We start from the raw sequence: 11,678 nt of genomic DNA, 5'->3' as shown, positions 1-11,678 counted from the left end.
GTATCATTTAAGTGATAAGAAGTGCATCCACCAGCCGACAATACAGTAATTACAGATGATTTATGAGACAAGTTTGAAAATGAACACAGCCCCAGAGAAACGTGTGCTGAAGCGCATGGCTGTACTGATGTTTTCGGAGCTGATAGGTAAACTATCCGGCCAACAGATCCACACTGAGGCGTTGCTGCTTTGCATACTCAGTCTACGTTCATTTGCCGCTGTGTTTTACTAGACTGCGCAACAGTTGTGGAGAACACCCTTCATTGTTGATGTTTTCTTTCTCATTGCATGGCAGACATGTCTTCATGAGAAGGAAATAACCTTCTCCCAGCTCCTCCAGCTGTTTGAGGATGCTCCTGCTTCACACATGCATCCTGTCCTCGTCTCTGCTGACGGCGTCCCTCTTGGCGAGCGCTACAGTGTCAGACAACTTCAAAGGCTGCAGCCATTTCTTCTACATGGAGACGCCCCCCGCAGGGATCATAGGGGCAGGCCTGAGGAGGATCTGCCAGACGTACGCAGATAAAACGCGCTATGCCACGCTGTACGACAGCGGCCGCCGTCTCCCCCTCTACTCAGCCTACGTCTTTCAGAAGTCTGATGGGAAGAGGAGGATGGACACACCCTGGATGTATGAGCCGCAGGTAGAGAGAGCACAGCCATGTTTGGATTCTTAGTCAGTTTTCCATTATGCTGCAAGAAGCTGAATGTCTCAGAGGAATTAGATGGTATTTCCACTGCTGTCTAGAACAACCAATTTGCTTGTATGAAAGACAGAAAATACAGAAATAGCATGGAGACGAAAAAAACCCAAGCGTACCACCAGCCAGTTGTATTTCACCTAATTCAACTGATTAATGTTAAAAAAATTCGATCCACAAGGAACAAATCAGCCTTCCATTGTAAAGTTATTATTTGGTTAAAACTGTTAATAGAATAATACAGTCAAACCACTAAGAAATGCAACGTTTATTCACATATTAGTCTGCAGACTCCTCGATAACTCGTAGTCCAAATGGTTTCAGGAAAACAAATTGGCCGCAGAGTCCAAGACCAAGTTGTCCACGAAACATCAATGAGCCACTTTAATAACTGATTAGCCATTCTGAGAGAGCTTGCTATTAACTTGTCTGCTCTCGTGATGCTTCCAGCATCGTTGACACCATTTACAGGGCTTTGTCAAACGTCACCAGTTTGCTTCACTGTAACGTGGCATTGAGAGCAAAAGTTTTTTTTTTTCCTTATTCAAATCTATTTTTTTTTTTAGATATTTCCTGAACAAACACAGAATGTCTCGATTTAACTTTTGTTTTTGTCATCATGGGATCACATTAAAAAAAATGCTGCGTCACCACTACTATTAAATCGATGGCAGATATTAGATGCTATTGAATGGAACCCTGCTCCAGTATGCAATCATGATGGCAAACACATAGTCGATTCTTGCTTACGTGAGGAATTTGCTGTTTAAACATTAGACTTCATGTCATTTTTTTCCTCCTGCAGCTGGTTTCCACGGCTGAGAACGGTAACATGAGGGTGCTTCCCCCGAGTGCCTCTCTGATTGAGGGCAGCCAGGCTGTGCTGGAGGACTACACCGACGCTGTGGAGTACAGACGCAGTTCACTGAACCCTGACCTGCACCACGCTGAGCCCGAGTACAAATCCTCCACCTACACCCTGACCAACGTGGTTCCGGCGATCGCACACCTCCGCGATGACTCCTGGAGTCCATACCTAGATGTCATCCGGCGGCGCCTCAACAATTTCTGCCATGGGCCGTCTTTCATGGTGACTGGGGTGACCGTTTCAGCGGTCACCATCCGACGAGACGACAGAGACCGTGTTTCCGTCCCAAAACATTTATGGTTGGCTTACTGCTGCCCGCGCTTCGACCGCAACGCACCGTATGATGTCAGGTTCATGTTCCCCAGTTATGGGGGATACGTCTTGAATGAACCGTCCGGCGACAGCGTGGTGGAGGTGCCATTGGAAGCCCTGGAGAGATTCCTGAAGAGCCAAGAAGGCATTGGCAGTGACGTGACTGTTTTCAACAAGAACTGCGTATCAGAAAATCCTTTCAAGAAGAGAAGGGACACCTGACTGGTGTTTTAGTAAGACATTTTGATTAGGCCAACACAGTTTAACTCAATTAGCCAGTTGCATTAGGGACCCATTTCCCCAATGATAAAACTCTGAGGCAGGAGGCACTGCACGTGTTCAGATCATCTCTCGTCGGGGATGATCGCTTGGTTTTTCCACAAATGGTTGAGTAAATGACAACTAACAGCAAGAGCCACTTTTCCTCAGCCCAGCTCACTGTTCATTGATTTTAAAAGCAAAAAAAAAAAACCCAAACTGTTCCACACACACTTCTCTTATCGAATATTGTCCATGTGTGGTGTGAGGACACTCTGAAGCTGCCACTGAAGTGTCTGAAAATCAATACAGAACAAGAGTGCTTCAAGCACAACAGAATTGTAGACCCGGCTGATGTAAATGGCAACTGGTTTTCATGTTATGCCTTATATTTGTGCCATTACTGGTCAGATTTTTCATTTAAAAAAAAATACTGAATGAAACTTAAGATACATATTGCATATAGCAAACTGTGCATGCATGTATGCAAATTCATCTTGTGTCCGTTTTGCAGTAATAAATGAATTAATGAAACTGTGTTTAAAACTATTTTCCATCTTTAATCGTATAAACAGACAATTAATGTTGTTCGTAGTGTTTTATCTAACAGAGTAGCTTTGCACTTTCAAGTAATTTTGTTTTCTGAATTGCTAGAAAAACACTCAGACCACCTCAAAAACAAACACTCAAGGAAGAGGTCACATGCGCAGAAGGTGGACTTCACCGGGATGTTTTCACTCTTTACTTGTGAGTAATAACGTGAGCTTAAGTTAAGCTACTTTATCAGCTATGAATGGAATGTCTGTGACATGTACAAATCTTGAAAAGACTGTTACTTATGTCGTTTTTCTTGTACTTCGGCCTGTTTCTTCTTTCTCTGACAGGAGCAGTAACACCAAGCCGTGTCGCCAATCTTCAGGAGCTTCATTGAAAACACACGGAAATACTTTATTATTTCCAGACAAGTGGTCAAATTATGCAAAATTCGCTTTCTAATGTTTTTTTTTTTAACAGTAATATGTGTACCCATACCTGGAGCAACGCCCCAGAAGTTAAGACGGTCTATCCTCTCTCTCCCTGGCTTGTTTCAGTTTTTAAAAAGTGTGTCGCTCCAACCAGCCAATCAGAAATCAAACCCTATATAGTGTCATAGGGGGTTTAGCCAATCCCAATCAAGGTAGGCCCTCCCTTTGACCCTCCCACAATTAGGCAGCTCTGCTCTGGCATATGTCATCACGAGAGGAAGTACTTCCTCCTCTTCCCAAGATGGGCATGTGTGGGCGGAGCCAGTCCAGCTCACACAGACACAGCAGATTCTGAATGCAGCTCCTATGATCCAATATATAAAGCTGGATTTGGGGCAATAAACTATGAATACAACGTTTCACCCATGTGAAAGTGTTGAAAAAGTGTATTATAGGACCCCTTTAACGCATTGCTCCACACAGAATAGAACAAATAGAAAAAAATACATTAAATAGACAAAATTCAGAGGCTCATATTCCAAACAGTACTTACACAAAAAAACATTCAGGAATTTATTCCCTATGAATCCCAATAACTACTATATATTCAACCCAAATATGAAACAATATCTGTGGGTTTTTTTTATGTAGGGCTATGGAGCAATGTGGGATTTAAGCACTGACATTTTGAAAACCCTTGAGTAGTAAAACAAAGGGAAAGATTTGGTGTCGTCATTATAATATCATAGGGAAACACTGACGTCTGGGTTTACTCGCCTCTACTTTTAAGGTCAGGCTTCGAACCTTCCTTGGTTCAGGCCAGTCGGGACCATTTTCTAGTGAAGCTGCTTTAGGTTTAGACTGCAGGCAGACCTACACTGAACCTCTTTCCTTTCTGCAACCATCACTTCTCGAGTGAGGAGATTTGTTTGTTTGCATGTTGCTCTGTCTCGGTCATATCATTTCCTCTCTTTCTGTTCTCTAACTCCAACCGGAACAGCAGAAAGTAGTGCAGGATTTGATATTGATCCGATACCAAGTAAATACAGGGCCAGTATCGATGGTACTGATTCTATACTTTTTAATATTCAAGGTAAGTTTTGTTCAACCAGTAACAACACAACTTTCCCCCATAGGCTGCAATGTCTTTTTTTCTTAGATAAACAAAGTGTACAAAACTATCACTCCCAGAGAAACTGAAACTAAATATCGATCTCATTGCACTATCAACGTAGTATCGATATTATCGATATTTGGATCGATCCGCCCACCAGAAAGTCTCCATCTCTCTCTCTTTCTTCCTGACAAAAGCCTTTTTTTTTATTTTTTTTCCATTTCCACTGTTGTCTGTGCATGCTCATGTGGAATTGTTGGGTTTTTTTCTCCATAAAAGTGCCTTGACACGACTGTTGAACGTGAGCTTGAACACAACCAATATTTTTAATATTTTATTGACTTTAACCACTGGATGGCACTACAGCTACAGCAGTTGTATTGTTTTCCATCATTTGTCCTTCTTGGCTGTCTGGGGCATGCACAGGTTGTAGAAGGAGTCCTGATCCAGGGATGAGACCCTCCTCCAGGCCACCCAGCCCCGCCCCTGCAGCTCTGCTCGGTCAGGCGGACCTCCATAGTAGTGCGGGTCAACGACCAGCAGGTAGCTCCCCCCGGCCCCGGTGCACACCCCCACGATCCCTTTGGAGGAGTTGTCCCGGTCCCCTCCCATCATGACAGGGGACCCGTGCACGCGGAAGTGTTCGTGCAGCTCCTCCGCGGCCACGCCCTCCAGCTCCGCGCCCCCGCCCCTCACATGCACCAGCTTACAGGGCACGTCGTGGATGAAGTCCAGCACCAGGGAGGCTTCGAACGTCCCGATCCAGCCCCTGGAGCCGCGGAACGATTCCGGCTTGTCCTGCATGGAGACCAGGGCCCGCTGGATGTGCGCGAGGCTCGGCGCGGGGCCGTGCGGGGGAAATCCGTTCATGCGGAGCCACGAAGACAAAGTCTGGACGGTGCGATACCCGCATCCCCAGCCCCGGTCGTCCTGCCCGTCACAGCCATAGTGAAAGTACAAATAATCTCCTCTGATCACGGAACATTTCACGGGATTAGGAAGCGGGTCTGGGAGACCAGAGTGTACATTATTTAATAGTAAACTTTGTTTTTCCTGAGGAATCTCCCTCTCCGCCGATCCTCCTTCTAACCAGTCAATCCCCCGATCACACTCCTCGCCCTCCATTCTTACACTTTATCTTTCATTTAAAAAAGCCTGATGACACAAAACACAAGTTTAAAGAAAATCATCGCATCTACTCACACGTCAATAAACGGGTGCAGCAGCAATAACAGTCCCGATGGCACACCTGCAGTGATTAATCGTTCCGCTCTTACAATGCCGCCCCCTGCTGCACTGGAGTGGAAATGCACGAGGAAGAGCTGGATGGTTGGCCCAAAACAAAAAATAATGCAATACTTTTGTTTTTGTTCCCATTTGTATTGAGTTGAATTCTATTTACCCAAAAGGCCAATTCCTCTCAAATATTTTTGAAATGGTCAAAAATTGTGACAGTGAGAACCCCAGATGATTCCCTCCACCTCACAGGAGTGGCATGTCAAGATTAGACAGCATTGTTATTGCACAGCTGTGTCTTAGGCTGGCCACAATAAAAGGAAGGCCACTCTGAAATGTGAAGTTTTATCAAATAGTGCCGCAGATGTCGCAAGTTTTGAGGGAGCGTGTAATTGGCATTGTGGCTGCAGGCATGTCCACAGCTGCTGCCCGTGAATTGAATGTTCATTTTTTTGGCAATAAGACGTCTCTAAAGGCACTTCAGAGAATTTGGCAGTACAGCCAACGTGTAACCACACCAGCTCAAAATGTAAATTAAAGATGGATTCAGCAATAAGTTAAATAAGTCATTAGAATGTAAAAAAAAAATGTTGCACATAAAGGTGTCACTAGTTGTTATATTGTCTTATGGCAAGGGGGATGAAGGATACAAACAACATGAGTTATAATTGAATCATTCAGGATGTTTGCAATAAGTAATATTTGGTATTATTCTGTACTCTCTGGGTTTCATACTTTTGTTTTAGTAATTTTCTACTCGGTACACAAATCTTGGTTTATGAAATGTCTCTATCATAAGCCGGTTCCTCTTTATTTTTGCACTCCAGAGCAGGAGACGTTTTTCTGTTATTCGGCCGGTGTGCCACAGAGGGAGACATTGTTCTGTGTGAGTGCTGCAGTTTCCACACTGGACAAGCAGCTCAAACAGAAACCGGTTGCTCATGGATCCATAGATGATATAATATTATCGCAGTCTTTGAGGTCAGTCTTCAGTAGGTTGCCTTGAATGGCACAATAACTGGACCATGCAGACTGCAACACTGAAAACAAAGAAAAAAAAACAAAAACACAACTCAGATCTTCAGCTACATCCAGACTTGTCACGTCGTCTGGATCAAACCTATTTTCTGTTCCCAGTGTCAGATCTAAACAAGCAGAAGCTGCTTTTAGCTTTTATGCACCAAATATTTGGAACAAACGACCCTGAAAACTGCAGAGTGGCTCCAACTGAAGAAATTATTATAGGCTTCACTGTATCTGTAACTCCTTTACTTATGTGCTCTGATGCTTACTGTCCTTTAAATTACTTTCATATTTTGGTAGATGTTGCTTTTCTTTCATTCTACATTTCCTTGTTTTCAATGCACCTTTTTGTAGTTTGATACATTTTTCATTGCCAACCGTACATGTTTTTTTTATAAATACTATCTAAACACCGCTACTGCTGAGGAATAAATACGATGTCTAACTTGCTATGATTTAATCCAATTCAATTCAACTTTATTTATATAGCACAACACATAACACAGCCATTTCTAGGTGCTTTTAACAGAGAGAAACCCAACAAATCTAAAGACAAGTTCTCAGACATTGAGGTAGGCAAATTGAATTTCAGAAAAAAAGCTGTAAAAAAGAAAAGCGAAAGGACTCTAACCAAACACTTGAACATTACTATTATCCGTAAACAATGGGGGCTTTAACTGTTAGAAGTGAAAACAGAGATTTTGATCAGAAATGTCTCATCTGAGCAATCTTACCATGAAAAAAAAAATAAAAAGAATTTGCCATCATAGGCCTGTAAACAAACCTTTGATTGATTTCCAGAAAGAGGCCAAAGGACTACAATGGGAAACTAAAATATCTTGAGGCAACACGCACACAAGAATAAACACAGAGGGTTTAAGAATGGGACAGCTATGTGGCCATACATGTGCTTTGTGTCGCCTGTCTGCAGGAGAAACACTTGTCCAGTCTCGTGACAGGATATGTGACAGGCCAGATGGGAAACCTGGAGGATTTCATAGAATGCTGTTTCAATCCACGACAGCCAGGTCTGAAAAATAGATGGATAAATAAATAAATACAAAAGAATTGAATGCAATCGATAATTTAGTCCCCAGTCCCCCCCCCCCCCCCCCCCCCCCCGCAGCCTACAGTAATGTTATGCAGTCATTTATCGATCTGCGCGTCAAATAATTGTCAAGAAATTGTATATCCTCACTTTTCTTCTTCTGTAAAGCATTGCCTTGTAAACTCACAAGCATTCAAAAAAACTATCCCTAACAAAAAGACACGCGGTTTGATGATTGTCTCCTCTGCATCGATTGCGGCGTTGGCTTCAGGTAACAGCGTGACGCCGTAAAAACAAAACTGCTCATCCTGCAAGAACCCTCTCTTCCTTCGTGCCCAGCCACCGACTTTTAGCATTCAGCCCTTGTAATTTGACACCAGCGTCATCAATTCTTCCAGCTGTCGAGGCAGAAAAAGACATCTGTGATGAGCTGGTGACCCAGTGAGGAAAAGCTTTGTTGTGTGATGTAGCCCGTTTGTGCTGCAAACTGCTGTGTCATCACAAAACTGAAAGAAAAAAAAAAGTGACACATCAAAGGTGTTTCTTTTGACTTTCGCGGCGGGGAAAACTTCACACATGCAAATGTGTTTTACAAAAAGACACTGCAAGGTGGTGGTGGTGGGGGGGGGGGGGGGGGGGGGGGGGGGGGCTGTTGGCATCTAACAAGTCTCCTCTTGTTAGTTTGTGAATTTTGAGACGAAAGTTACACCCAATGGATCACTTGACAAAAAAATTCAAATAAATCAAAATAACCTGGCAGAAACTTGGATATGATGTCGACCCATGAAGGCAAATCTGGAATCAGTCAGTATTTATATTACTTTATGTTGTTTATTGTTGCTCACAAATGTATTCGTGTGCACTCTTTGATTTCCTCCCACATTTCCTCCAAGAGACTTTTGACACGGTTCTACAATAACTGGCAGTGTTGGACACAAGTGTTGGTATTGGCATGGCCCATCAGATACTGTTGGATGTTTGATGTCCTCTTTAGTTGGCGTCGTCTCGAGATAGTAAAGAAAACATGACACAAGCCTTTTTTAAAAGAAACAAAAAACTATTCAACACAAACTGTTTGAATTCTAGAATCAGACTTTGAGGTACAGCTTCAGCTGCTTCTTCTTCTTTTGGCTTTAACGGCATTTTCCATCCATACAGTTGCATTTATTTCTGCTGGTTCTATCTACATCGTTTCCCTCCGCTCTCGTCGTCCCTGATGACTGTTTCCCTTTCTCTCCTATCAGCAGGTTTTTTGTCCCTGGTGACGGTTTCCCTTCTTCTCTTCATTTGAGTTAAGTGGCAGTTGGCATCCGCGAAGCTGCACCACCGCCATCCGCCCAAGAAAGAAAGAAAGAAAGAAAGAAAGAAAGAAAGAAAGCTACAGAGAGGCTGGAATGCTGGCACTTCAGCTGCCAGTGAAATATGACTTATTTATTCTTCACATACACGAGACGTCAGTCGTGTTTCAGGGAGTTTCTCTGGGAAGTTTCAGGACAATAAAATACACTTTATTGTAATTAAGATTCGGATTCCTCTGAACTACATTGATCCCGTCTGTTTGCTCCTTGAACTTCTTGAACGGTTTGTCATCTGACTGTATCTGCAGCGCTGCGTGTTGATAGTATTTGCTCCAATGAACTTTTATCAAGCGCTGATACTCGACCACATGCTATTACTGTTAATGGTCACTTGCCGTGTCACCAAAAGGGCACCGCACTAGTACCTACTTGACAACGCAAGTGTTGGTATTAGGATGGATTCTCCATCCGAGCTGGAGCCGTCAATCTTTACTTTATTCTTTAGTAAGTCTGTCTTGAACTTTTCCATGTTTTGTCACATTACAACCACTAATCTATATTTTTTCCTCCCTCTTGAGTCACTACTTTGTAGAGCCTTTCTCTTCTCATTCTTCTTTGCAAAACAGGTCAAGCACAGTCAGATTGGCTGGAGAGCATCTGTTTTCAAGTCATCCCAGGGATTTTCAATTGGATTAGGGTCTGGGTATTTACTTGTCCATATTAACACATGAAGATATTTTGAGCTACACCTTTCCATTGTACCTCTGGCTGTACATTTAAACTCCTTTTCCTGCCGGAAGGTGAACCTCCACCCCAGGTCTCAAGTCTTTTGCAGACTCTTTACAGGTTTTCCTCCAAGATTGCACTGTATTTGTCTCCATCCATCTTCCCATTATCTCGGAACAGCCTCTCTGTCCCTCCTGGAGAAAAGCAACCCCGCAGCATGATGCTGCCACCACCGTGTTTCAAAGTTAAATTCTAGTCTCATCTGACCAGAGCACCTTACTGCACGTTTGCTGGCTTCATACTCAGATTAGATTTGCACACAGGTGACAGAGTTCAGAATATGAAAGGAAAATGTGATTGGTTCTCAAAAATGATCTGATTAAGTAATTACAACCATTGAATGGAGGCAAAAACAATCAACTAATTCAGACCACCTCGCTTCTGAAATACTGCTGGGAAATGCCAGAAAAGCACTTTGTTTGTTGTGATTGCAAATCAATAGCTTGATAAATAAATCATACAACCAAGATTTAACAATCAGAAGAGCATCAAGGCCAGGAGGGGAAACGTATCGTACCTGTTCAAAACCAGATTGTGTTTTTTTTCCACGGTTCAATATCGAACGTCACAAAGGCATTGTGAAACTTCCCTGAAGACGTTCTGGCATTGTGACGCTCTCCACCGCCTCTGGATCACAACAAGTTCCACTAGACTATGAGCCTGTCATTGCTGTGGATACCTCCGAGCTGGAACAATAACTTCCGACCTCGTCGGTGGCTCCTGCCTTGGCTCCGGTGTCCCTCTCAGTCAGTCCCCCCATTCTTCTATGTCAGCTTCCTGTCTTGTGTCGCGCCAGAGGAGTAGACCTTAGCTGGCCACAAGCCCAAAACCTGGATGAGAAAGCGAATCACATACACACACAACTATGCACGTTCACTGCGTCCTATGTCGCACAAGTGTTTCTGGATTAGTTTTATGTATAAAAGTTCATCTTGGTTCACCCCCCCCCCCCGCCGACATCCCATCACCTTTAATCCATCCTGAATTCAATACGTCTGTCCCATTTCAAACCAGGAGTCAGTGTGACTGGACACCCCTGCCCCCGCATTCTCCACACATCCCTCACCTCCCACCCCAAGCCACTGCTGTGGTCATGAAGCATGGCTCGCAGCACGTACCACTCCTCTCTCTCTCTCATGTTGGCTCAGACATAAGCAAACAGCCCTTTGAGCAAACAGTGCAACAAAGTTGTCAACATTGTCTTCAGTGCGATGACCAGGGTGCTCCAAAGCTGACTCAGACAAAGTGAAAGTCTAATCCCACCGACTTGTTTTACGTTTATCACACGTTTATTATCACAAAGTGACGACACGACCTTCATCAATGTTTATTATCAACAGTCAACGGATTCCTTTTTTTGAAACTCAAGCAATGTGAATGCACATTTTCACCCGGCGGTGCACTTCTGCACGTGCATGCGGGCAAGTGTTGGGAATTAGAGGCGCACTGTTCAAACAGTCAGCTTGTATCAGGGTTCTCCAAATATTTGGATGAGTATGGCGATGTGTGTCACTCAACATTGCACGCTGGCCCCCTGATGAAACACATGCAAACATGCCGTTACTTCCTGTCTGATGGAACAGCTCCTCGTAACCCCTGGAAGACACCCGCGCCACCCACCACCACCATCACCCCCCACATCGCCCTGTGTGACACACAGTGGGGGACCTTCCAGGAAATTTCAATATATTTCCTTTACACTGGCTCCAAAGGGGCTGTCGGGGGTCAGGGTGAGGACACCAGATATAAATACTCCTGTTTGATGTGCGCGGCTTACCTGCAGGATAACCTTTTTATTGATTTATTTTCTTCAAAATGTACAGATCGACTTGATTGTGTTATCAGACTTTACAAACTTACTTTTAATGACCAAAGGCTCAATTAGTCAGTGACGTACACAATGGTATGCGTCCCGTCATGGCTCAAATGTTTGTCTAAGGCCTGCTTGTTCATAGTCAGTTACATCCACGAGGAAGCCATACAGAGAGGGAACTATTTTAAGAATGCCGCTGTAAATGAAGTCTCATACTGTACATGAGCCATTTCCTTTAAATCACCAGGATCATCCT

The 11,678-nt window shown here is 43.7% G+C and overlaps 1 protein-coding gene across 1 annotated transcript; it reads right to left on the bottom strand.

Annotated features, from left to right (window-relative positions):
* Positions 1-4,168: 4,168 nt before the first annotated feature.
* On the bottom strand, positions 4,169-5,450 carry ufsp1 (UFM1-specific peptidase 1). The gene has a single exon (XM_080486510.1). It carries the CDS (start codon positions 5,341-5,343, stop codon positions 4,609-4,611), a length of 735 nt encoding a protein of 244 aa, XP_080342636.1. The 5' UTR covers positions 5,344-5,450; the 3' UTR covers positions 4,169-4,608.
* Between the last annotated feature and the right edge of the window lie 6,228 nt (positions 5,451-11,678).

Source organism: Lipophrys pholis (genome assembly GCF_963383615.2).
Source record: "Lipophrys pholis genome assembly, chromosome: 18".
NCBI classification, from domain to species: Eukaryota; Metazoa; Chordata; class Actinopteri; order Blenniiformes; family Blenniidae; genus Lipophrys; species Lipophrys pholis.
Note: the sequence above shows the minus strand (reverse complement) of the source record. Positions and strands in the feature narration are given on the sequence as shown.